At 47.8% G+C, this 27,978-nt stretch overlaps 1 protein-coding gene across 7 annotated transcripts in view; it reads right to left on the bottom strand.

The window, feature by feature from the left end:
* The window catches only part of KATNIP (katanin interacting protein), a 194,908-nt gene that overhangs the window by 113,050 nt on the left and 53,880 nt on the right, over window positions 1-27,978 (bottom strand). For all 7 annotated transcript variants that reach the window (XM_068524188.1, XM_068524190.1, XM_068524184.1 and 4 more), the window contains 3 exons: window positions 25,070-25,239; window positions 23,354-23,451; window positions 11,460-11,591 (listed from right to left, as the gene is read on the bottom strand). In XM_068524188.1, coding sequence (XP_068380289.1) covers window positions 11,460-11,591; window positions 23,354-23,451; window positions 25,070-25,239 — 400 coding nt within the window. The remainder of the gene's footprint in view (window positions 1-11,459; window positions 11,592-23,353; window positions 23,452-25,069; window positions 25,240-27,978) is intronic.

Below are 27,978 nucleotides of genomic sequence, written 5' to 3'. Positions count from 1 at the left end.
GAGTATCAGATGTTTAGCCCATGAAGCCACACTGGATACTTTGAGTCCTCAAGAGGAAGCAGCAGTCTCTGCGGTAGAGGTCATGGACATGCAGCGAACCCCCAATGATGTCCTCATTTGATTGGCAATTTTATAAAAGTAGGATCTGCATGCACTGTTAGTTGCAATAATTCCCACCAACTCCTATTGCCTTACATGAGCCATTTTACATATATTAAACTGCCTGACCCAGAAATGATTTTTACCCTGCAATGAGGGGTTAATTAACTAATCTGTCCTTCTTTTCATTCATTCATTTATTGTTGAATATATGTGTCCCCATAAGCAGGTCTGATTGCTAAGTGCTAGGGATAGAGTGATGAATAAGACAGAGTCCCTGTTCTCATGGAATTTATAATCTGGCAACAAAGACAGCCATTCCATAAGAAATTACAAATATGACGAGTGTCAAGAACCCACATCTGAGGCTTACCAGTCCACACCTCAAGCTTGGTGGCATCTAGATCACAAACTTCCCAGAATAAAGTGACTTGAGCTCTAACTATAGGGTCCACGCTGTGTATTTTTTAAATCACATTTCCCTACATCAATTCTGATGGAACTGTGGCTAGGAAAGTATGAGTTTTATCTGAGCTTCAAGTACCTGTGTGATGTTTTTGGTTTTCTGCTACTTTCTTACTGCCCCCTTTCAACCTTGGATTTTCTTTCACTGATTTTCATTCAAAGCTAAATTTATTTATGAAGCCCCCTAGAGTTCAGTCTCAAATGTCCATTATTATGAAGAAAAAAGCCATCCTTGTCTTAAGGAGTGGAGTGATATAAGAGAAAGAGCACAGACTCAGGAAGCAGAAAGGTACCATTTCCTGGCTATGAGGCCCTGGGCAAACCCTGTGGCATCAGTGTGCTGTGGCTGCCTCACCTGATCCTGTCCAGAGCAGGGGTGGGAGGGTGGCTGAAAGATCAAGAGAAGGAAATCGGAAAGGGATGGCAGGATAGAGACCAAACAACACAGAATGCTGCTGGATCACTAGAAATTTTGAGGAATTCCTGAGAGGCAAGAAAGCAGAGATCACATCTATGAAGCAGTAAAAGCAGAGGAAACTATGGACCAAAACAAGGGCAGTAAAATTTTCCATACAAGGAATTGTGTGTGTGTGTGTGTGTGTGTGTGTGTGTGTGTGTGTGTGTAGCTGAGTCCAGAGTCAAGGTGGAGTGAGAGGAAGCCCTGGGGCATTCACTGGGGGCTGCTTTTAGGGCTGCTGGCCCCTCCCCAGCTGTATTAAGTGCACACAGGCTGATGCTTGGATGTGGGCAATGCTCCTGGAGGTCGTTTTCCCCAAAGTAGACTGGGAGTTCCCATACCTGGAAGAGGAGCTAAGGCACACAGCCTCCAGGAGCATGTTGTGCCCCAACCAACATCAAGGTCAGGTTATATTAAATAGAACAGGCAGAAGAAGTAGGATTCTCAAATACAAAGATGAGCAGACAACTGAGAATGACCAAACATTTGGGAAAACCAAAACTCTGAAGATTGGCACAAAATTTAATTAACAAAAGAACAAACACCCAATGAAAGAGAGTTAATAGAATAAGCAGAGGAAGACTTTAGAATCCTGAAAATTAATATCCCTGGAGAGATTTGAGAGGACATTTCAGCCATGAAAAAGAAACAGCTAGAGATCTCAAGTTTTAATTTTATCATTAACATTTTGAAAAAGATAAACTAAGTACAGAAAGAGCTAAAAGGTGACAAATTAAATGTGCTAGAAATTCAAGCCAAACAATTTCACATGGACACAGTATAAAAAGACAAAAAGAAAAATATAAAAGAAAAATTAAGAGACTTGAAGATCTGGGCCAACATTTGTCCAAGAGAAGATCCAGAGGATAGAACAGAAACAATGGAAAATAATAACAACAACAATAATAAATGAACATTTTCCAATGCTAAAGAAAGATATACGCCTTTAGACTGAAAAGGCCCACCTAGCGCTTTAAATGGAACAAAGAGAATGATACTGATATATTCATATGGATTAAACAAACAACCTGTCAGAAAACATCTTGACTCTATATGTACACAATGACAGATTTGAAATGTATAAAGCAAAAACAGAGAAATATAAGGGAATATTGATAAGTTCACAGAAATCACCCAGATTAAACAGACAAAAATTAATTAGGGCTCTATTGCAGTGGTTTGCTAATGAGCATAAGAATTTTCTGGGAGTCCTATTAAAAATGCAGATTCTGAGCACTCCATGCCCCCTGTAAACCCAGCTCTATATCTTTGAACGGGGTATGAGAATTTACGTTTTTAATAAGAAGCCAAAGTGATTCTGATATAGGTGGTCTGGGACTATACTGGGACATACATAATTGCCTGGTTAAATAACATAATTAATAGCTTGCTTTAATAGATATACTGAGAACTTTATACCAAAAAGAGAATGATTATTCTTTTGAAATACCATAGAGCATTCATAAAAATTATCTGGTAGACCACAAAGTCTCAGAAACTTCCAAAACAACAGGAATCAAACAGACCAATCTCTAACCATAATGTAGTAAAATTAGAAATTAACACAGAAAGATAGACAAAAACTCTCTACTTAGAACATTTGTAAAACTCTTCTAAATAAAGAGAAAAAAATCCCTAAAATCACAAACCAAAAGAAGTAAATGACAATGAAAACATTACATACACGCAAAATTTGTGAGGTAAGGACAGAGCAGTATTCAGAGGAAAATTTATAGGCTTAAAATTGCTGTATTAGAAAACAAGACTGAAAATAAGGTAATTAAGCGTTTAAAGTAAGAAGTCAGGTTATGGGATGGTGGTGGGGGGAGAATCAAAGCAATAAATTAAACCAAAAAGTTTAGGGAAGGAATCAAGATAAAAGCAGAAATGAACTGAAATAGAAAACAGTAAATGAATGAGTGAATGAATGACAAAATAAATAAAGTATGCATGCTCAACAGAACTGAAAGCTGGGCCTGGTTTGTCTGCGTGGTAGAGAGAGCTTTTCCTATTTTAATGAGAAATCACTCATGTATTAGATGTTATATAAAACGACAAAATAATGTGAAAATACCTAAGAAATTCTAAGTAGACTATAAACGCAAGAAATAAAAAAGATGATTTATTCCGGTATTGATTCAGAGATCATTTAAAATTTTCATTAAGATTGAAAAGGATGCTTTAGGAAGTCAAATACCATCCAGTATCTTCACTTACAGGAATGCTCTATTAGGTGAAAGAATTACTACATCTCTCAGTTCTGGACCTGTATTTTATGGGTATTTAGTGCTTGTTCAGCATCATTCCACACAAATCATTCAAGCTCATCACTGAATTATTCCTGCTCAGCTGGCTTTGTGCTGTCTGACCTACCTGCTCAGGGGCCTTCCTAATGTCGTTGGCCAGGTGGTCCTTTGGTCTGAGCTATCCAGCTGGGCATCTCTGGGTACATTCAGGACGCCATGCCCCTGATGGCTCTGGGTACCAGAGGGGCTAACTCAAGTGTCACTGGAAAGGAAAAAACCTCTTCCTCTTCTCTTGTCAGGAGCAACAAAGCTTTCATTGTCTAAATCAAAAGTTGCAAGCTGGTGGTCTGAAGACCAAATCTGGCCAGCAGGCACATTTTGTTTGGTTCATAGAAAATCGTGAATTAGTTACCAACATAAAAAAAATGAGAGAGGGCTTCCCTGGTGGTGCAGTGGTTGAGAATCCGCCTGCCAATGCAGGGGACACGGGTTCGAGCCCTGGCCTGGGAAGATCCCACATGCCTCAGAGCAACTGGGCCCGTGAGCCGGAACTACTGAGCCTGCGCGTCTGGAGCCTGTGCTCCGCAACAAGAGAGGCCGCGACAGTGAGAGGCCCGTGCACCGCAGTGAGGAGTGGCCCCCGCTCGCCGCAACTAGAGAAAGCCCTCGCACAGAAATGAAGACCCAACACAGCCAAAAATAAATAAATAAATTTATAAAAAAAAAAAAAAAAATGGGAGAAATCAAACACAGACAAGCCCAGATACTTGGCTTCTCTTGAAATTAGAAAGCCTGGCGCCACCGGGCCCCTATGATGACAGTCAGCTGAGCTGTGTAGAGACTGTTCCCTACATCCCCTCTACTTTCTACCATGCCCTGACACCCAGGCCAAGTGCCATCCTTGGTACCTCCCCCCGCCCCCCTCACTCACGTCACTTAAAATATTCATTTTAATTAGCACCCTCTGCCAGAAATCCCAATATTTCAGAATCCAAGCTACATCTCCCAAACTGACACTTCTACCCCAAGTAGCACAGAAATTCCTTGTCAGATTATGTGTCCTGATTCATAGTTTGGAAAATACTGTCATCATAATTATAACTTAGCGATGTGATAACTGAACTCAGCTATGTGTGGGCTGGCCAGGGTGCCTAATCAACATCTCTGCCACACTAGCTCATTGATTCAATCAATCAACTACCCAATTCAGTTGCTTAACAAAGATTTGCAAACTAACTCTACGCCAGGCACTTTTCTAGGGACCAGAGACACGGCAGGCAAGAGATGGCACATGTCTATGCCATCATAAGCTTAGATCTGGGATGGGGGGGAAGGGTGTTTCAAGCCCTAAATATGTAACTTGCAAACAGCCTCCAGAAATGGTCCTTGGATGAGTGGAGGGCTCCATGAACTACCACGTGTCCTCTGTTCTTGTGGATTTTACAATATGGGAACACCTATAAACTCCCCCTAGGATGTATGATTTCAGAGCTGACAGGCACAGGAAATATCTAATCTATCCCTTTTTGTTGTAGGGGAGGAAATGGGGCTCCAAAAGACTGTGACTTAGCCAAGTCCCCAAAGAGTTTATAGAAAAGCTCAAACTACCCTCTCCAGACTTGCTGAGTCACAGTCACTGGTTCTTTTTCCTCCCTAAAGCAGGAGCCACAAGCTCCCTACATCTTCAGAAAATGTAATGTCGTGTGAAACAGCAATGGGAGACACAGTGTCAGACAACAGGGAGAGGTGAGGACTAAGGCAGAGTGAAGGGTGCATGCTCAGAATAAAAGTTTTCTAAGTCAAAATATTGGTTTGGCCAAAAAGTTCGTTCAGATTTTTTCCAGTTTGGCCAACCCCCTAAAATAGCAACAATAATGATTATAGCACAACACCAGACCAGCCAATGAAACACGCCCATGAGCTGAAGCTGGCCCTTGAGGTCACGGGTCCAAACCCTCCCCTTTGGATATATCCTCTTCCATTTATCACTATATTTCTACCCTTAGCTTGAATTTAAGCATAACTTTTTCAAGTCATAACTAATAAGAAATCCTCTCTTACATGCCCCTATTTTTTCTGAATTTTTTTCCTCAAGTTTGAGACCTATTTTGAATGTGCGACATATCTTGAATGTGAACGAAGTGAGAAAACCAAGTATGAAGGGTGCATATTCATTTTCTTAATATCATAATGCCTTAATAATATAAAATGAATTTTCTATTTATCTAAAATTCACCCCTTTAAATAGTCAAAAACCTAAATAAAATAATTTTAAATGAAAGTATTTCTAAAATAGATAAGACTTCTTTGTCTTCTTAAAAGAGTATGTATATTAAACATAATTTAGTCTTTTCTTAATATGAATGATCAATATTCTGGATAGAAATTGATCTATAATACAGGAGATATTGCCAGGAGCTATTATGCTTTTGTATCTTTCATTTATTAAGTGACATCCTCTCCTACCCGAGTTTCCAGAAGTACAGGATATGGTTTGAAGACAAGGGAAGAGTCCCCTCTCATCCCTTTCTGGCTTTTGTGAACCTCTGGATTTTTGTTGTTATTTTATTTTACTTTTTACTTTACAGTTATCTTAATTTTATCTGACATATGAGATTTTGACTTCCAATTTTAACATTTCTTTCTTTTATAGCCCCCAAATCAAAGCCACAAAGTCCAAATGATCTCGAAAACTTTCCTTCCATCTGAGAGAGACTCTAATCTTCAGACCTTCTGATTCAGAATATCCAGGAGTTCATCTGTTAAAAACTGTGCTAACCTCCTGTGAACAACTCTCTTAGCATAAAAATTAGACCTAAAATATGCATTTAAAAAAATATCGTGGGACTTCCCTGGTGGTCCACTGGTTAAGACTCCACGCTCCCAATGCAGGGGACTCGGGTTCAATCCCTGGTCAGGGAACTAGAGCCCGCATGATGCAACTAAAGATCCCACATGCCGCAAAAAAGATCGCGCGTACCGCAACTAAGACCCAGCACGGGCAAAAAAAATATATATATACATACATACATATACATATATATATATATATATATATACACATATATATATATATATATACACACACATACATACATATATATATATATATGTATATGTATGTATGTATGTATATATCTCCTTAGTGATTCTTTTTGTTGTTGTTGTTGTTATTTACTTTTCCCTTTTATTTTTTTTTTAAACATCTTTATTGGAGTATAATTTCTTTACAATGGTATGTTAGTTTCTGCTTTATAACAAAGTGAATCAGCTATACATATACATATATCCCCATATCTCCTCCCTCTTACGTCTCCCTCCCACCCTCCCTATCCCACCCCTCTAGGTGGTCACAAAGCACCGAGCTGATCTCCCTGTGCTATGCGGCTGCTTCCCACTAGCTATCTATTTTACATTTAGTAGTGTATATATGTCCATGCCACTCTCTCACTTTGTCCCAGCTTACCCTTCCCCCTCTCCATGTCCTCAAGTCCATTCTCTACGTCTGCATCTTTATTTCTGTCCTGCCCCTAGGTTCTTCAGAAACTTTTTTTTTTTTTTTAGATTCCATATACATGTGTTAGCATACGGTATTTGTTTTTCTCATTCTGACTTACTTCACTCTGTATGACAGACTCTAGGTCCATCCACCTCACTACAAATAACTCAGTTTCGTTTCTTTTTATGGCTGAGTAATATTCCATTGTATATATATGTGCCACATCTTCTTTATCCATTCATCTGTCGATGGACCTTAGTGATTCTTGTGTATATCAAATTTTAAGATCCATGGCTCTATCTTTTCCTTATAACGGTGGTTCTCAAACATTGCTGCAAATTACAGTCACATGGGCACTTAAACAGAGGAACCATGTCTGAGTCCAAATCCAGAATCAGAATCAAAACCTCTGGATGATATGACCTGGACATTTGTGTTTTTTTTATTTAGTTAGCTTTTTACTTTTTGTTTTGAGCTAACTGTAGACAATACAGAGCCATCCCATGTACCCTTCATCCAGTCTCCCCCATGGTAACATCCCGTATAACAACAGCACAATAGCACAGTCCAGAAACTGACATCAGTACAATCCTATTAAGCTTTTCTAACTAGGTCTCCTTTTTTTTACTTTTTTCTATTTCTTCCTTTGCTGATGCTTAGCTCTACTGAAGCAGCTTATCTCCTCCTTAATGTACTAGCTTCTTTAAAACTTGGTTTGAAAAAATGTAAAACCCGTAGAAAATTTATCAGCACAGTATAATAGAAGGGTATAATGAATGCCCAAATACCCATCACCTATATTCACCAATTCTTCACCAGTTCTCAGAAACCTGAGAACAGGGACCTTTTCTTACATAACCACAATATAATTACCGAATTCAGGAAATTTAACATCAATACAGTATTATTTTCTAATAATAGGTCTTTAGTTGTTATGTGTGTCAGCAAGTAACAATGACTTCAAAACATTGAATTGTAATTGTGGCCAAATATCCAATTCACGCCACTCCAGGATCTACACAATGGAAAGAAAAACTCAGAGAAGGTATTCCAGAAGATGCCGGAGTGGGCCAATCTTCTTCCCATCACCTGTCATGCTCTCAGGGACTGAAAAGATAACTAAACGCAGAAAATACCACTCATTGGGAACAGGCCAGGACTGGAACATTCCAGATCAACTATCTCATCCTGGATATAATTAATATATACTTTCAAGGAATAGAATGAATACATGCAAGTTTTAGTCTGGATGGTTATACAGTCACCTATTCACAGCACTGATCTCTGGGGCAGTGGGATTATGAGAGGACTTTTATTTTCTTTGTTATCATTTGAATTTTTAACATTGATCATGCATTGTCAGGAAAAAAAGGATACCTTAATAATAGAAAAAAAATGTGTACTTTCATTCCTGGTCCCTAAATGGAGCCGAAAGCATTTAAATGGAGCCTTATTATCCACTGTAACACATACACTAAGGCAAGCCAACATAACCAAGACCTGGCACTTAGGCAGAACTCTCTGGAAAGAAAGAGGTGTCCTCCTTTCCCTGGAGTTGTTAAGCTACAGTGGCTTACAAAACCCTACGATGGCTTCTCCTCTGACTCAAAGTAGAATCCCTCACCTCTAGCGCAGCCCTCAAAGCCCGATGCCATCTAAGCCTTGGCTGTGTCTCTGGCCTCACCCCCTCTTCCTCGTCCCCTTGCTCACTCACCTCCAGCCACACCGGCCTCCCTGCTGTCCTCCCTCCTCGGGGCCTCTGCACCTGCTGCTCCGTGTGTGTGGAATCTCTTCTCTACCTACTCACTCCCTGGCTTCCTTGAGGCCCTCACACAGCACCTCATCAAGGGTAAGCCCCGTCCTCCCATATCACACGGCAGCCTCTGCCCACATTCTCTAGCCCCTTACTCTGCCCTAGTTCTCTTATAAGCCCGATCACCTGCTGGCATATTATGTACTTGTCTGTTCTAGCTTCAGCGTCTAGATGGTGCCTGGGACATGGTGGGGACTGTGGTACATGCAGCACACACTTGTCTAAGGGGACAGCTACCCCTCAGCTCCACTCGCGGCTGTCATTTAAGAATGTAATTCCTAAATCTTTCGACTTTTCAAGAGAAACCCCCAATTCAGATTTTGACATGAACTCTCCTGATTCTTAAATGTCAGCTAGTAATTCACATCTTTTAAAAAGGCACAGTCAACGGGGGTGAAGGCCAACAGAACACGCCTGCATATGCCGGTCTGTGAACTCAAGAGTGCCAAGAAATTGAAGTTCACTAAGGATCTGATGGAAGGCAAAAAGGCTGGTGTGTTTCAACAGTGAAGGTCAGATGAAAAGTACACATGCGGGCAGCAATTCCTTTTGCTCCATTTCAGACTGCACTTGCAAACAGTGTGAGGGGGGCTGAGTATATTTAGCCAGGCATTATTTTTCCTTCTCTGTCAGATTGCATCTCTTAAGGCTTCTGCCTTTGCCGAAAACTGGCATGGCCATTTCACTCTTTCACTTAGCAGGAAAATAACTCCAAGGGGAAATTGACTGTGAAGGCTTACGGAGTGCCCCCTCAAGATGGGGAGAAAAAGGGAAGCAAGACATACAATCAGGCACTCACGGTGGAGAAAATTAAGTGTGGGTGAGCAGGGAGATGCTGATTCAGAGCACGCTCACACAGGAACGCTAACGGAGCTTAATAGCTTGTGAGGGACAGGCTGCGTGGTGTTGCAGGGAGCTTGGAAGCTTGCAAAAGAAGGAATACTGTATATGTTCAATTAACAGGGGGTGCCAAATGGCCAAAGGAGGAGAGGACGAGCATGCCTCTTGCTCGAAGGGCATGCATGCGTTCTGAGACAGGGGACGGGGCTAGCGTTGCAACAGACTGAACTTGGCTTCAAACCAGCCTCCCTAAGGGAAGCTGAGGGCTGTTTGCACAGACCGATCCTGAGCAGAGAACCTTTTGGCTGATTCAAAAGCGTGTGTGTGTCTGTCTGTGTGTCTGTGTTGTGTGGGAGGTGGGTGTTGAGGGCAATAAAGTCCACGATTTTGCCCACTGTAAAAATCCCATTCCTATGGACTGTTTTTAAGGAAACAAGGTCTTTGGGTCCTTCCATAGAAAAGGACTTTTTTTTTCCAGGAAGACAAAAATTTGCAATTAACTTTCAGATTTTTTGCAGCCAGAATGTGAAACAAAGTGATCCCCTGCTCCTTAAGTTGTCCTTCCTTTACAAGCAAAGAAGGAAACACCAACATGCAATGGTGATCAGAGGAATGTTTCCTGGGTGACATTCCCATCTCCTTTTTGAGTCATTTTCATTTCAGAAAAGCAGGTTTTTGGTACAGAAGGCACATGCGGAAGGAAGTCTGTCTTCCTGGTGAGGCTCTGGAATCTGCAGCCCGGGTCCACGGCTGAACAATCTCATTCTGGCAAATGGGGCAGGACTGGCTTAGCAACTTGACTCTGCCTCCTCTCTAAAATTTAGCTCGTATATAACCATGGAGATAATTTACACACTCATTCTAATTATAAAAGCGATGCCCTTGAAATAAAATTCAACTCTCCATCCCCACCCCTGCCTGGTGTGCCCCTCTGCCCCACCAACCTCATCACCTTCTAACGCCCCTTGGCTCACATCATGTCTACATCATGCGCCCTTGAACAAGCCCAGCCTCAGGTCACCCGTGCTTGCTGTTCCCTCCGCCTGGAATGCTTTTCCCATTGCTGGCTCCAAAGCCGGCTCCTTCTTATCCATCAAGTTTCAGCTGAAACATCATACCTGAGAGAGACGCTCCTTCCCTCTCTACCATCTAATGTTCCCTCTCTCCCATGCTGTCTGATCTCCTGGCTGTCCCATCTCCCCTTTCTGTTTTTTATTCCTAGAACATATCAATACCTGAAATCGCATTAGTTATTTCTTTGTTTTATTCTTTATTGTCTGTCTCTCCCTCGGGAACGTGAGTTGCTTAAGAAGAGGCCCCTTGTCAGTTTTGTTCATTTCTGCATCTCTGGTGCCTAGGACAGAGCCCGATGCTCAAAAGTCGGTACCCAACAAATGCTTGTTGAATGGGAGGCTGGGGTTTACTGTTGCAATTCCAAGGATTTCAGAAATGAAATGACAATTTGAGGAAGGGGAGTGAAACACCCCATGGTCAACCCTGTGAGTTGCTACATGGCCAGGGACTCTGAGCTACAGCTACACAGGGCCTCTGGGTGTTTCCATGTGTGGTTTCTGGTGCCGTGGCAGGAGGGGGAGGGGGCGCGGATATTCAAAATATTTAACAACAGGTTTAGGCATACAGGTGTGGACAGGCTGAGTATCAGCTCAGCTTACCTACCCTTACCTCCCTGGCCCTCACACTCTTACCCAGCTTTTAGGAACCAGGTAAATGTCACTCCCTCCAGGAAGCCTTCCTAGATAATCTCCCTCCTGGTCCCGCCATGCCCTGCCCCACCTCTCAGCTCCCTCTTGCGGTAAAAAGATTATATGCTTTTGCCTCTTTTGGGTCAGACACCAGCCTTGCTGACCTTTGGACACCGGGTCCCTAGCAGAGCGTCTAGCACAAGATTTGTCTGCTTGTTAAAGTGCGGGAAATAAATGCAAGAGTGAAGGAAGGCAAGGGCTCGCAAAGGAAGGAATGAGTAACTGTTAGAAAGCGCCCCCGAGAGCCGCTATAGCCCCGAGCTGAGGCCAGTCCTACCTGTGGACGATCCCCAGAAGCAGCCTCTGCCTTGACAGTCACACCCCCACGTGGCTCACAATCTTCAGAATAGTCCAGAGGAGGCTCGATGTGGAGCCGCGGGCCAGCTTCCGTTCTGATCTGCACAGATTTCTATACACAAAAAGTCAGACCGTTTCAGATATGGTGAAACGAACCTCTTGTTTCCTCCGAGGGGCAAACACTGCAGGGGTTCGCTGCACATGACAGCAGTCAGGTCGGGGTGCACCTGGCCCGGCGCCATCCCGGGAAGGCCAGCTGGATGGGTCATGCCACTTCCACTCAAGTCTTTACTGGTTCTTACTGCCCAAAGAGTGTTCAGTAGAATTTTTCAGTAATTTTTTTGGTTTAAAATAACTTATCGGTAGAACTTCCCCAAATGGGCTTTGTGATCTAAATAAGTTTAGGAAAGCCCGGGTTTTGGGCCAGGACTTCTCAGGGCCTTTAATGGCCCCCACACCCCCTCCTCCACACACACTGTGGATATCCTAAAGCAGAATACAGATGGAACATACCCCAAACTTTTGGGGCCATGGAAACTGAGCGGTGGGGCCTCTTCCTCCTAGCACTCCCTGGATCATTCTTTAGGAAACCCATCCTTTGGCCTGGCGTGTCCCCGGAATGTCCGCCTCCCCTTTCTCTCTTGTACTGCGTCTCCGGATGTGCAAGTGGTGCTCCCAGCATCCCCTGCGGCTGGGAGGGAGCAGGTGAACACGTTCTGGCCCGTGATGTGTGGGTGGGTGAGAGGGGCATGTACACCTTTGAGGTTGTGCCTGGAAAGGAAAGGGGAGAGCACCCCCCTTGCCCTGCCCCCCTTCCTGCCGACTGGAATGAGGAGGTGGCAGCAAGCTGCTGAGGACTGCGGGGAGGGGGCGACAGCTGGAGGATGCTGGAGTGACAAAAGAGGTTGTGCTGGGGTTGGTTCCCCTGTGAACTCTCGGAGCAAGGTGACTGCCCACCGCTAACCTGTGTCAGAGACATCAACTTTCATGTTGTTTAAGCCAGTATTTGGATCTCCTTGCTTTAGGAGCCAGACCTGTACCCTAAATGGTGTATACCTGGCATGTGAAGGTCTCTACAACACGGCCCCAACAGATCTTTCCCGCATTGATTCCCACACATACATTCACACACCTGACACCTGGGCCAAGCAAAATTGCTTCCTGTACCCCGAGTATCTGCAGCTTTGTCAGCCCAGCATCCATTCCCCAGCCTGCAGGAAAGGTCTCCCTCATTTTCCTCCAGGCCCCATTTCCCTTCCCGACTCAGTCCACATGTGGCCCAAGGGAGGGTGGGAATGTGACTCAGGTCTGGCCAATCAGCCCACTCCATCCCTCACAATACGCCTGGCCAGCGGTTCAGGGACGGGAATGGACCTACGGCAGCCAATGACAGTAGCCCCAGGACTCCTGCTACAGCTGTGGGAGGAGGTGCCCTCTTCCTACAGGGGTGCTAAGCTACAGGGAGGCACCCCAGGAGCTGCTGGGGACCATCGTGCCCCTTCCACAGAGATAAAGAGAGCTGAGAGAGTGAAGCAGAGTCCTGGTGGATTTGTTCAGAACCCCTGGATCCAGCCATGCCTGAAGGAAGACATCGCTGAAGCTTCCTCTCTTTTGCTTAAGCCAACGCGAATAGGATTTATGTCGTTTGTGACAAGAGTCCTGACTCTCGCCTGGGCCCCAAAATCTCCCGCCTCTGTGCCTTTGCTCATGCTGTTCTCCCGATCTTAAGGCCATTCTTTCAAATCTTCTCCAAGTATCCAAGTCCTATCTAAACTTTGGAGACACTCCCTGACCGCCCAATAGCTATCCATGGCCCTCTCCATCCTGACTTAATGGAACTCTGATTCTATCGAGTTGGCCTTGTGCCCCTTTAAGATGGTCATGTCGCTGGAGGCCCTTGCAGCTGGGAAGGCGTGTGAGGCTGATGTGAGTGGCTGGAGGAGCCGCCGAGGAAGCCACTGTTTCCCTGCTAATCAAGACTCACTCAGGGGGGCTTCCCTGGTGGCGCAGTGGTTAAGAATCCGCCTACCAATGCAGGGAACACGGGTTCGAGCCCTGGTCTGGGAAGATCCCACATGCCTCAGAGCAGCTAGGCCCGTGTGCCACAACTACTGAGCCTGCGCTCCAGAACCCACGAGCCACAACTACTGAGCCCATGTATCATAACTACTGAAGCCCGTGCGCCTAGAACCCGTCCTCCGCAACAAGAGAAGCCACCGCAGTGAGAAGCCCGCGCACCGCAACGAAGAGTAGCCCCCACTCGCCGCAACTAGAGAAAGCCTCCTGTGCACAGCGACGAAGACCCAACACAGCCAAAAAAAAAAAAAAAAGACTCACTCAGGGACACAGGATTTTTGCCCTTTATCCTTCTAAACCCTTCTTCCTGATGGAATGTGGATGGAACATTTGGGAGCAGGGTAGCCATCTTGTGAGAATAAGGAAGCAAGCCACATGCTAAGGATGGCAAAACCGAAGGAGCCTGGGTCCCTGGGGCATCATCCACCCGTCCTAGCAGCCTGGCTGCCTCCAAATGCCTTGTTCGTGTCAGAGGAAGAACAACAACAGTCTTTAAGCCCCAGTGGTTCAGCGTCCATTACGTGCAGCTGAGCTGAACCCACCCTAGTGGATAACCCTCCTTTGGGCGCTCGTCACTCTTTGTGGCTGTTTTGCAGTTGCTCACATGTGGTTTAGGGCCTGGGTTCTAAATTCAGGCAGGCGGGTTCGATCCCTGGCACTCTGATGATTATTCCCTGTGCAGCCCTGGGCAAGTCATGGACCCTCGCTGAGCACCGGTGTCCACGTCTGTCAGGGTGGCACTAATGCCATCTTCCTCGCAGAACCGCCATGAGGATGACTCGTGGTGATGGGCTGAGCCCTGGGCGAGGGGCTGTGATGAGCAGTGCGGTGGGGCTGCACCATTCACCTTAGGTGGCATCAAGTCTACACAGGGGGCCAGACCTCCCCCCAAGGGTATGTTTCATCCACCATGGGCCCAGGACCAAACTGCCTGGGCAGTCAAGCAAAGAAACTGCCAACGGTCCAGCATTGGCTGTGCTAGACTTGGTGAGCAAGGCTGGGGCCAGTGTGAGGCGAGCCAGGTGCCCAGGGAGCAACACCTAAGGAGGTGTTCCCTAGGGGTGAGGCCACGCACGTGCACAAATCCGAGAGCCAGGGCCTCCTTCAACGTCACTCTGAGAGTCAGAAGAGGTCCACCAAGCCATGTGGACTGGACCTACTTCCCAGCCGAGGGACAGTCAAGGGTGATTTAGAGCTTGCATTTCCCCTGATGCCCCAGCGTAAGAACCCTCCACCCCTGGGGTGAGATTCAGCTTCCCCACAAGCTTAGTGAAACGAGCTATTATTGTATCTAGAGGATGAGGATGGTGAGCCTTGTTGACCTGCGGGACTCTCGCTGGTTAGGACGGAAGTTCTTTCTCATCGCGTCCACGCCGCCCGCGCTCCCACCCCACCCCCTGCCATCACCTGGGGCACCAAGTCACTTAATGCAGAGCGGGTGCCACTCCAAGAGCTTCGGGGGCATTTGCTCATTTAGTCCTCACAGCCATCCCAGGGGGGAGACCGGGGCACAAGGGTGTAAGCCACGTGGCCAAGGTCACACAGCTAGGAAGCCACAGACCTGGATCTGAACCCCAGCAGCGTGGCTCCAGAGGCCTTACTCGAAAACAGGGATGGGCCAGTTTCCTGTAAAGAATAAATATTTTAAGGCTTTGCCAGCCCTGTGGTCTCTGCTACAATAGTCAACTGTTCCACTGTAGCTCAGAGCAGCCCTTGACGATGCCTACATAAATGGGCATGGCTGTGTCCCCAGAACACTTGATTTACAGAAACAGGCTGTGGCCGAATTTGGCCCCGGGGCTGTAGTTTGCTGACTGACCCCAGTCCTGCACCTCGATGCTGTATTGCCCCCAACAGGCAAGTGAAGAAGAAATGTATCCAGCCTGGGCTACAGTGGCCTTTGGGGAGAACAAGGAGGGATTCAAGAATTTCCTGAGACTGTTTAACACTAAAGGGGCAGGGGATGGGCTCTAGATCATGCCAGGAAAAGGCCTTGGAGAGAGAGTGTAAGAGGCAGAAAAAGGCAGGTAGGGAGCCCCCCATCGGAGAACCGGGAGGCAGAGGTGCACGAGGAAGGGACCCTGGGACACTTTTCCTTCCACGGGCGATCCGTCTTGTGGCGATGTTTGCCAGACTCCAAGTGTGCCTTGCTCTTTCTGGAACTGCACCTTCCACCCGTCTTCCTTTTGGCCGTTGGCCTCGCTGCCCTGGGCTCTGGCCTCCCGTGTGGTGTCACTGCCTCCCAGGCTTTGTCAATTCGCTCTCAGAGCGTTTGTTGGCGCCAGCAGTGGGCACCACGTGGAGGGCGGGCACCACGGAATCCACAGACCTGGGCCTTTCCAGGCCAGGAGGCTCCTGGGGGCTTTCCCGCCTTGGACCAGGATGAAGCTGTGAAGGCTTTGAAGGTCATGGCTGGGATGGGTGTTCCACAGTGTGCTCCTCCCTCCTCCCGGGAACCACTCAGTAACGTTCAAATGTTGGGAAGAAACAGTCCAAGAGCGGAGGAGGGAAGGAGGAGGGGCAACAGAGCGAGGACCACTGGGCACGGGGCCCAGGCCTGGGGCGCAGCCTGGCTCCTCCGTGGGTTTCTGTTCCTTTCTCTGGAAAGGGAGGGCTGGGACGAGGATCCAGGGACCAGCAGCATTGGCTTCTCCTAGGAATTTGTGAGAAATGCAAGGTTTCAAGCCCCACCTCAGATGCAGGAATCAGAAGCTGCATTTTACCAAGAACCCGGGTGATTTATACGCACATTAAAGTTGGCGAGGTGTGAGATCAGGAGGTCTGTGAGGTTTTGTGGTGGGCACTGTTGCTTCTGTCTGTCCAGCATGCATTCCCCTGTCTTCTGGTAAAAATACCTTGGTTTTCTTTTGGGAAATCCTCCCTTTCCCCACTCCCAACCCAAGCATTCATGTGGAACTGCATCCAGGGGTGGGTAGAGCACATGACCAAGGCCTGGTCACTCTGAGCATTAGATCCTGCTGGCCCACGGTGTCTGGGTGATTGGTTTAGGGAAGCCAAAGAGATGTAACAGCAGGTGAAAGAATGTAAGTTGGGAGCTGCTGGTGGCCATCTTGGTTCACCCAGGGCAACATGGAAAAAAGCAGAGTTGGGTGACGGTGAATGAGCCCTGCTACATTTTCTGAGCACCTGGATCCAGCCATACCTGAAGTGGGAATTCCCGCTGGCAAGTAAGAGAGTTGGGATTAATGCAGCTCTACTGGTCTGATCTTAATTATAAATATGAGAAGGCACACCAGCGTTCAAGGAGAAGAGTCCATGTGTGTCTCTCGGTTCTGCAGCTTTTCCATCCTCCCTCCAAGGAGCTTAGCACAACTGCTCACCTCACCAAGATATCAGGAGACAGGCTTGCAATAGGCATTAAGGAACAATCAGCAAGTCCTTACCGAGTGCTAACTGCATACTAGGCTCTGGAAACATGTCAAGATATAAAAAAAATTTAAAACCAATGTCGGGCCTCAAGGAACCCACCCAGCACACATAACGGAAAATGTGTTTATGAAGCAACATGTGACAAAATTAATGTGGTCCAGAAGGAGTGTCTAAACACTGAGTGGGTGCTGGAGAGGGAAATAAATAGTCTCTCCATCTGGCCGGCTCTCCCGCCCCAGCCCCAGGGAGCTGCCTCTACCCCCACCGGGAGGAGATGGCAAGCAGCCCCGCCCATACGAGGACACCCACCTGCTGCTGAGGAGCTGCTGAGGAGTGCTGGGTGGCAGGTTCCAACCCAGTCCCCGGGCTCGCCCGCCCGCTCCCTGTCTCCCACCTTCACGCCCTTGCGAAGATGATGCCCAAGCTTCTGGCTGGCTCCCCGCTCGGCACACCGCTTTACCCGGAGTGGGTGTTTCTAAGCGGCTGCTCTTTCCTGCCTACTTGCAAGCGCCCAGACCTGGTACTCCATTGCAGTATCGGCCATATACTGGAACAGGGTTTAAAAGCCCTCATGCCTAAACACCCATGTACCAGTTTGCCAGCCCAAGGCCAGCTTGTTCTGTACTCAGCCGCACTCAGCCCAGTGTCGCGCTCAGAGTTTTTTGTGTGTATTGCCTCCCTTCTTAGCAAAGTATTCCAAGAGGTGTGCATTAACGCTTATTATCAGTTAGAAAAAAAGAGCAAGGCTGGGAGCTGCCCTGGATGGTTGCACAGGTTGTGCAGTATGTAAATGGCTCCCTCTAGAGGTGGGAGAGCTCTGAAGATACTGACAGAGCCAGCTTTGGGTTGGGGTGGGGAATAAATAGACCTTATTTGATATGTTCTTCCCGGATCTGTCTGATCTCTTACAAATAACAGCATTCGCGTTCTGACAGTCTGTGTCAAGCAAGGTCACTGTAAAGGCTGATGCTTTATGGGTTGTTTCATTTATTGTCCTCACTGCAGGGGTTTTCAAAACTCAGAAGAAAAAAAAAAAAAGAAAACAAAGGGAAGGGCCCCACATGCTTCACATTTTCACTTATGAGCTTTCCTGGAGGTGTTTAAGCTGCCTGGCCCCCAACAGGAAAGCGGATATGGCGGCAGAGCGAGGACAAAGCCTTTGCTTTAATGACTGCAATGAACTTGCTTTCCAGGCCTTTAAGGAAAGCCCACCCCACAGTAAATTGCTGGAAAGCCAATCCCTTCACTACCAATTTAACGCTAAGAGCCGACGACGTTCATCAAATCTGACAGCATTTTGGTAAACGACGGCTCTGTTGATTAGGCCTCTGTCCACCCAAGTATTACAAGGCTGAGGAAGCCATAAATCTTAATCCACTGATAGCAGCAGAAAGATCTAAGGCCGAGAAGCAGTGGGGGAAAAAAGGACAGCACCGACAAGAGCCATTTATCACCACCAGCCCGATCCACAGTGTGGGCGGCCGCACGGAAGCCCAGCCCAGTGCCGCCAACCGCCTCCCTGGCTCCCCCAGCACTGGAGAGTCAGGGAAGGGTTTTACGGGTGGAGCGGTCAGCATCTCGGCCAGCATTTGGATGACTCTCTGACCTTCTGGCCCAGGTATCCTTGGGCCCGTGCACCTGCGGCAGCCCCTTCCATCAGGGCAGCTCCACCCAAAAGTGCTTCCTAGTTGGTGGGCAAGACCCTAAGCTGGCAACTCCATTCTACTGGAAGAGGCATTGGGCTTGGTCAGTGGAAAGGTTATGTGGGACTCAAGAGAGTTTAGGGGGCCGCTCAGAGAAACCGGCAAGGCGACAAGTCGGAAGGGGCGGGGATGCGACAGGGAGGAAGTGGTGCTGGCTGGGGGCTGGCTGTGACCGCTGTGTCCCCTGCTGACCCGGACACGGCCCGTGTGAATACACCCAGTGACTGTGTGGCCCCACCTGTCCCTCCAGCTGGGCACAGCACACAAGAGGACTGGGACAGGACTGTGGTCCCTCTCCTGATGGGGTGGCTTTTGAGAACTGGCCACCAGTGGCCATTGGAGATTCTGCTGCCTTGACCACTCTGCCTGACCTTGGCCGCCTCCAAGGGCGATGGTACCCATCCGAAAGGATGGAGATAGAGAGACCACCTTCCTCTCTATCCTTCACACCCCCAAGTCTGTCTCCATGTACTTTCCACCATGGAGAAATTTTCTACTTTACTCCACTTCTTGGGGCCAAAGGAAGCCAATCCATTCCCTCTTCCTCTTGACAATAACAGTGCAGCTGGCAAATCGAGTCTATTTACTGTCCTGCCTACAGCCTCCTCGACGAGAAGGTGGGGACCCAGTCCCTGCTCAGGGGACAGCTCTAGGGCAGGCAGGCTTTGAATCGTCTGACCTGGTCCCCACCTCCAGTCTCGGCCAACTGAGGCCTGAGTGGGCGCCTCATCAGGCTGACCGGCAGGCCAGGCCGTGACTCGAGTAACAAAGATGAGCTGAGAGACTCACAAGGTCTCTCTCTTGGAAAATTTCACCAAACGAATACTGAGGGAGAGAAAAACTGTGACCTGGAGAAAGCTGAAGTGAGAAGGGGAAGCTGGGGGAAGGAAGCAGGTGCAAGGGTGGGGCTGGGGAAACCTGGGAGAGAGAAAAGGCCCGTTAGGCTTACGGGAAGCCCTGCTTCAAAGCCCCCCACCTGGTCCTTCTGTGCAACCGCTGCGGATGTTTCCAAAACAGAAGCCCAACACACAACTCTCCTGCTGAAAACCCTCCAGGGGAGTCCTCACATGTAAGATGAAATGCAAGCTCCTTTCTGGGGTCTTCTAGACCCTCTGGCCTATGAGTCCCGACCCGCACACCAGAGCTGGCCTAGCCTGCCTCACTTACTGCTCTGACCCCAGCACCTGCAAGTGTCCAGTAGATGGTCCCAGAATGAATGAAGGACTGAACGAGTGAAGGAACCCTCTGGAGTGAAGAGCCGCCCTCGGCATCTGCCTGCCTCTCAGCTGATTACAACGGTCACTACCGTTTACTGTCGGCTTCCTCTGTGCCAGGCACTGGTTGGCGCGTTCTACAAACACCGGTTCCCTCACTCAGTCCTCAGCAACTAGCCGCTGAGGAGGGTACCATCACCAGCCCCACTTACAGATGAGAAGACAAGCCACTTACCCAGGGCCGTACAGCCAGCAACTGTTAGAGCTGAGGCTTTGAACCCAGGCCGCTGGGTTCCTGAGTCTGCGCTCTTAACCATCTGGACTTGTCTGTCACCTGCCGCCAGGTGCTCCTACCTGAGGAAGCCGACCGCCCCTGCTGATGGACCGCCCGTGACACATACTATACACACATTCCTTCCCAGCAGCCCTGGGAGGCTTTATGGATGGTGAGCCCAAAGCTCAGAGAGGTCACAAGGCTGGCTCCAGGGCACACAGCTAGTAAGCTGTTTGTCTGACTCCAAAGCCCATTCCCTTCTACTCCCCAGGGGCCCAGGTTCAAACGCCCCAGTGAGCCAGGTGGGGAACGGCAAAGGGGGAAGCTGCTGGGTATAAGAGAAACAGCAGCCAGAGCATGATGACAAACTGCAACTACCGCTCGGCCTCGGCACTAGGGCTCTAAAGCGAGTGCTGGGGACCACGGCAAACAGGAGGCCTGTTCGCTGTCTAAACTGGGAACCGCCACTCAGCTGCCACTGATGGCTGCCTTATGGGCGGCCGCCCAGCATGGGGGCCAGATCTTCCCGTTTCCCTAGGCAAGGAGGAATCGAACTTTTAAAAAAATGTGTAAAATCTTTTGAATTTAAATGTTAGCAAGTGATACAGTCTTTTTTAAACTGTGTGAGTCCAAAAACCATTATCTGGAGGGCCAGTTCAGCCCACAGGCTTCAAGCTGTTGACTTTCAGAGTCTACCGGGCTAGCCCTCCGTATGTTGGAGAACAGCTGTGGCACCTTCCTCCCAGGATAAGCAGTGCCCATGTCTTCACAATCGGATCTTCCAGGGCAGGAACTGAGCCTGAGTTTTGTTTTTTAACCCCAGAGCCTTGCAGAGTGCCTGGCCCGTGGTAATACATGTTCGTTAACTTAATGGATGACTTCTCTCATGATATGGCTCCCAGCCCACTCACCACTTCTGAAGGTTCCCGGGTTTGTCTCCATCTCTGAGGGGTGGTCCCCAAAGGACTGTGCGTGGGTGGAACAGAGTCGACGCGAAGCTGGGGGGGTGGCCCCCCAGCACCCATTCCGCTCTCCTCCAAGGGTGCCTCTCTGCTCAGAAGAGGCTGGAAAGCCAGACACTGCGTTTCGCAGCCTCCCTCCCAGCTGGGGTCTGGATGTGACGTGGGTGCAGCAGATCAGATGGCCTCATGGAAGGCAGGGACAGCAGAAGTGAGGTGGAAAGGAGGGGACACACGCTGGCTGTTTCTGTGCTAAGCACGTGGCAGAGGCCATGAGTGCTTTCATCCATGTCCCACCCTGGCCGGATGAGCTGTGAGCAAGGTCTTTCTTCAAAGTGTCACTCTAGCAGACACAGCATCACTCTGAGGCCAGTGGTTGTGGCACTGGCTTCCTGATTCCTGGATCACAGCTCAGGTGACACATTCCTGAGGCTGATCCCCACCTTCCCTCCTGTGTCCTAGGCAGCAGCTTTCCTGGCAGGTCCGCGTTAGGATGCTGGGTACCATTCCTGGAGGCCTGGCTCGGAGCCCATCCTCTCGCCGGATGTAAGCACCCAATTCCCTGCCTTCCATTCATTTATGCTTCAGATAGCCTGAGAGGTCTCTGTTGTTAGGCACTGACTGACCCCTGACGGGTTCGGTACAGAAGGCCAATTACAGCCTTCGTGGCATCAGGAAGCCAGGAAATTAGCCACGATTAGGCCCTGTGAAGTGTGGGACCACAGGGAGAGACTGGGGAGGGATGCTAATTAATCTTAGGCCAAGTCTTTAAATTGCACAGACTCTGGGGTCAGCCATTAAGTCACAGTCTAAGATGCAAATATGGCTCCTGATAATAGAAGGCACTCCAAACAGCTAGGAGAACTCTCTGAAGTGAGAAGTGGAGAAAGGCCTCATTAGTGGGAAATTAACATTCATTGCTGGGGACAAAAGGAAGCCTCCAGGCTGTGTGCCCTGAAGGCCTTGCTCATCAGCATCGAGATGAGGCCTGGGAGTTAGCTGGCAGGAACACCCCTCCCCGTTTCATCAGAGACCCACAAACATCCCTGCAGAGAAGTGAGGACCACTGGGTTTGGAGTCACAGGTCCAGGGTGCAAACCTCAGCCTACGTCCTCCCTTAGTATCTATGGGAGCAAGTCACCTTATTACCTCTCTGCTCTCTAGGCCTCAATTTCTTCAGTGGCACAATGAGGATACTTATGTACCTCCAGGGTTATTGCAAAGATGGCGGATAAAGCGTAGGAAAGTATTTACCCTAGACCCATACGTATGTGCAGTGTGAAATGTTATAAAGCAGTACTTCCCAATCTTGGTGAACAAAGGATTAACATATATATACATATATATATATATGTACACACACACACACACACACACACACACACACATATACATATATATATATAAATATACTTATATGTATGTATATGTTGCTTAAGCCTCATCTCAGACCAAGTGAGCCAGAACCTCTGAGGGTGGGGCCTGAGAATCCCAGGTGATTCGAATGTGCAGTGGGGGTCCCACTGGTCCCAAGTAAGGCTGAGTAACTGCAAGGGAAGGTGTCAGGACTATATGAGCAAGAACGCTGAGCCTGGAGCCACAGATCTAGATTTGAATCTTGATTCTGCCACTTCCTAGTGGTTGACCTTGGAAAGCTCACTTAACTTTTCTGAGCTCTCGTGTCCTCAGCATCCTTAAAAGAGGAAGGACTTTGGAATTTATGCTATAGGTCTGCTGTGCGGGTAAAGGAGAGGAGTCACGTGGGAGCTTAGCTCACGCCTGGTACTGGCAGGTGCTCAAAAAAGCAAACTGCCAGATCAGCAGCATCGGTAGCAATCCGAAGAGGCATCTCAGGTCTGTGGGGCAGGGGTTTTGTCTTATCCACCCACTGCATCCATGGCATCTAAGACCACGCCTGGCACATCACAGGTGCTCAATAAAAAACAGCTGTACGAATACACCATCATGACAGGGCTGTGAGTTTGACCAGTGATGCTCCTGAGTGGGGCTGGGGTGGCCCCAGCCAGAAGGGAGGGTCATGCCACAGCATGGGCTGGAGGGTCCCCAGGGCTCCTCTGCTCTCCAGAGGCCAGTGCCACAGGCGGAGAGGGCACCATGGCAGTGCCCAGCCAGACCCACCCCCTGCCCGTGGGGATTCCAAATGCTCTGATTATGTTTCTGTTCTCACAATAACCCTGCTGCTTATTCTAAAGTGTGAGCTGGGGCCACCGCCTTGTCTCTGCCCAGGGTTTCCACACCTGGTGCCATCCTCGGCGCTGGACTTTGCTGGGGGCTGTCCGTGAATTGCGTCTTAAAGTTTCTTCAGCTTCTCGAAACAGGGTTTTTCGTCCGCAATCTGCACCAGAGATGAGGGAAAGAGACTCGGTGAGGCCCCGATGACGAGCCCACACTGATGGTGCTTTTGTAACTTACATCTACAATGCCCGTCAGGGTGCCCAGAGTCTTGTGTGTGAAGCAATACACTTTTGTAGCACTGTTTGTAGCCAAAAGGCATCAGAAAACAAGCTAAATGCCCAACAAAAAGGGATGGGGTATCAGTCACAGCACCTCTGTGCTATGGAACAGTAGGTATGTTCCTGAATTGGGCAGGTCTACGTACAAAAGGAGCAATCTCTAAGATACAGAAGCAGGGTACATAGGACAGGGCGCCCAACAGACCAGCATTAGTATAAAAGAGGGGTGAGGGGAGAGAGATATGCGGAATGAGTAAATATACTGCTGGGGGCCCAAGTACAGAGACTCCTGTTATCTGCACCTCCCTGAAACCTGGACCAGGAAAGGCCGGCTTCTCCTAACCAGCAAGTCAACCAGACTCCTCCCCCATGAAAGCTAGGAGAGTCCATCCCATTTCCCTCTTTGCCCTGGGGGCTAGGAAACTCATGCTAAACTCTAAGCAGAAATGCAGTGGCTCTCCTAGGGGAAGATTTGAAGACACCACTTTCTCCTTTTATACCCTTGTTGTTGTATTGACTTTTACCGTCTATTAATAGCTTGGGATCTTACCATACCTGTGAGGCAATGAATTAGAACACAAGTCAAGATTATTGTGTGCTGGACACTTTACACTTCTTATGTTGTTTAATCTTCCTGGGAAGCCTGTGAAGTGGGCATAATTATTCCCATTTTACAGAAGAGGAAACTGAGGGTCAGAGAGGACCCAATTGCCAGAGGTCTCAAAGCTAGAAAGTGGCAGAACAGGGTTCGAACCCAACCCTGCCTTGTTCCAAGTCCTCTTCTTGTAACCCAGTAGCACACTGTCCTCTTAGACAAAGTGACCCGCCTTGAAGGGCACTCTGGCACTCATTAGCCCCATTTTAAAGATGAGAAAACAAAGTCACAGAGAGACAAAAATGGCTTCCCCAAAGCAACACAGCCAAACTGGTATCTGACTCCTATGCACTGCCATTTCATTCATTCAACCACCACCAAATCATTTTCGGTGCCTATATGGGGCCAGCCACTGGGTCGGGTGCCTTCTAGGCCACTTCCCAGATTTTATTTCATGTGTCCTTTATTATAGGACACCTGAAATCCACTTAAAGTCTGCAGAGTATGTATTAACTAAATTCAGACATGAACAGTGGAATCAATTATCACAGGGGTTAGGTACTGAAGTTAAGACATAGTGAGTGAAAATCAAGTATAATCAAAATTATCCTTGACATTTCCTTAAACGACTGGCACATGAGACCTAGGAAATGTAAAAGCCAGGAATTGACTGCTCTGGCCACCTCTGCCCTGGGGGAGTGGAGGCCGAGACTAGTTTAAAAAGAAGTGGAAAAGGATTTCTCTCTCTCTCTCTCTCTCTCTCTCTCTCTCTCTCACACTTTCATGTTCTTTCTTTCTGGCCAAGTGGGTAGAGTTAACTTGTATAGGTTAACCAATTTCTGTGCATGGGGCGTGGCTCCATTGTCCCTAATTTGTCCGCAGAGCTGTTGCTGGCCTGTGCTCACCGTGAGTCCCCTCGGCGTGGGAGGCACTTCTGGAGAAGCTGGAGTGGACGGCTTTCCGAGGGGATGTCTTCTGTTCAGAATTGGCCCCGTTGACGTAGACAGAGAACCCGTGTTCCAGGTGCTCCAGCCTCAATTGCATGGGGTCCTTGGCTCTCAAATGCTTTAATATCCTGGAAGAGAAACGATTGCTGGCTTCTCATTCTAGGAGCCTGGGCCACCGCCCACCCCCACGCGGGGAGGGACCTGCTGCTCTGACAGCCAAGCGTCTCTAATCAGAGGGCGGGTGGCGGGTGCCCAGCTGTTCATCCATAAACAGCCCTGAGAGGCCCATTACACACATGCAGGAGCAGCGACGGGGAGGCTGTTCCGGACCCTGCAGGGGTGTTTCTGCTTGTCATTCTGAGGCTCAGACATACGTTAGCAAAACCTTGGACACCCAGCCTCGCCCCAAGGTGGCTGAGACAAAGCAGGCGCGTGTGCACGCTGCTACACACAGCCCGGATCTCCAGGGATGATCCCAATTTCACGCATCTCTACTTTGCGTGGATAGCAACACTTTGTTCCACGTGTAACAAAACGCGGTCTAAGCCTTTGTGAGAGAGATTGCACGGAACACATACACACATCAGGAAACGGCTGTCATCAGGCCAGGTGGACTGATTTTTGGCTTCAGGAAATAAATGTGTTCTCAAACACTCACCCCCTGATATCCCAAATGTCATTATTTTATATTCTGATGCAGTTTAAAAATACACCCGTGCAGGCTTTGCTCAAGATTAATGATGTGATGATCACACCCTTTGGCTAAAAGGGTCTTGGCGTGAGCATGGCCGGGTCCGTTGTTCAGCTTTCTCTAAAGCCCAACCTCGCACCTTGGCTTGGTCCTTTTTTCCCCAGACCTGACGTTCACTGCCGTAAACGGTGTGCAGTGTACTCTTCGGAATTGCTCCCGTGTGACGCCAAACCCTTCAGCGCCTTTACAGACACTTTTAGGCACCCCGCACAAACCAGAGTTATTTCCGCACAAGAAGAAATACAACCAACCAACCATCGTGGCAATAAATGTGCATCCTCTTCAGTGATTAAGTAAGTTCCCACCAAATTAGCAAAATGTAAATTTTAAAAAATAATAGTAATGGTAATCACATAAAGGGTAGAAGGCCAAACCCGGTTCTAGATGCTTTGCATATAGTCAGTTCTCATTATTCACAATAGTTATGTTCTATAAAGTTGCCTCAAACACTGAATTAGTGAATACTGAACCACTCTTCCTAGGGGAAAATACAGGATTTGGTTCCTGTGAGCCTCTGGTCACAACATTTTCATCAGCCGATCAATACAAAACCTTGCTTTATGTGTGTTTCTGTTTGAAGGCGCCTTATTTAACATATACTTAATACAATAACACTGAACTCATGCCAGCAGCACTTCAACTCATGAGTGAAGGAAGCTTATCTAACACGTGTATTTTCTCCGTAAGGGACATCATAGCCTTCTTGGGCTTAGAAATAAATGCGAGACACCACTTCACCCCTATGCCAGGGGGCCAGTTTAAACAGCAAAGTCATCAATGAAAAGCACAAAAATATAAAAAACACGGTGAAATGGAGCAGGACCCTATGGTCTTTGCACCCCAGGTCCTCAGCCTGCCTTTTGTCTGTGGAAGAACTTTAGCCAAAGAATAAATTTCATCAGAGAAGTGAGAAAATGCAGAAACAAAGGAAAACAGTCCAACAAGACCTTTAGTTCCTTCTCAAGGGCTATAGGTAATATTCTGAGCCATATCCCCTGAGCTGTCTTGTAGACACTGAAAGCCCCACTAGGTGGAAGAAGTTAACTACCTGATGACCAGACTGTAGCCATGACATAAGCTCCCACAATTCCAAGAACTGGCCTCAAGGAAATGGGAACAAACCGACCCTGGAACTGAAGATTAACTGTACTTAAAACAATCAAATGATGCTGGTCAGACCACCGCAGGACCAATTTCAAGATGGCTGTCAAGAGTTGACTGTTCTGTTTCTGCCTGTAGCCCCCTTCCTTTGTCTATAAAAGCTCTTGCCCACTGATTGTCAGTGTGGGGGGAGTTGGCCTTTGGTCAGAAGTCCACCCTCCCTTCTGGTTGCCGGCATCTGAAATAAAGCAAACTTTCCTTTCCACCAACCTGGCCTCTTTATTGGCTTTTGAGTGGTGAGCAGCTGGACCCCACTTTCGGTTACAACAGCACTAAGTAAAATGTGAAAAGGACACTTTACAGTGTAAGATCTGAAACAAGAAGGCAGAGTGTTCCCTTGTTCTACCTTAGCTGGGAACGTGTGTGCTGGGCAGCTACAATTTTTTTGCCATCTGCATGTGTCTTTGAGTGACCACAAAAGCACTGCAAGTATTGATTTGGAGGTTACAAATAAATTTTAGTGAGTGGGTAAATTTGCAAATATGGAATCTGTGAATAATAAGGACTGACTGTATTAAGACTTTAATCTTTACAACAACCCTGTGGGTAATTACTTTTCTTAACCTCATTGAATAGATAAAGAAACTGGAGCACAGAGAGGTTAAGTAACTTGCCTAAGGTCACACAGCTAGTATGGCATCAGGGTTAGGATGCAAATTGAAGCAATGTGGCTCCAGAGTCTTCACCACAACAAAGGCGACTTATAAAGCTAGCAAGCTGAAACTGGCAAACTTAGACATTGCTGGAAACTCAGAGGACCTTCTCAGAAGTAATATGAAAATACAGAAAATGCCATTTGCTTGGTCTTTGCCCAGTGAGCAAACTGTTTCCGATCAGGAACAATGGTCAGCATTCAGTCATAACAAAACCATGAAAGCAACTCGAATGTCCAACACTAGGGAAGTGAAAGCCGGGATCTCATGCAGCTGTTAAAATTATGAAGAGTCTATGGAAA

This window comes from Eschrichtius robustus, chromosome 16, assembly GCF_028021215.1.
Source record: "Eschrichtius robustus isolate mEscRob2 chromosome 16, mEscRob2.pri, whole genome shotgun sequence".
NCBI classification, from domain to species: domain Eukaryota; kingdom Metazoa; phylum Chordata; class Mammalia; order Artiodactyla; family Eschrichtiidae; genus Eschrichtius; species Eschrichtius robustus.
Note: the sequence above shows the minus strand (reverse complement) of the source record. Positions and strands in the feature narration are given on the sequence as shown.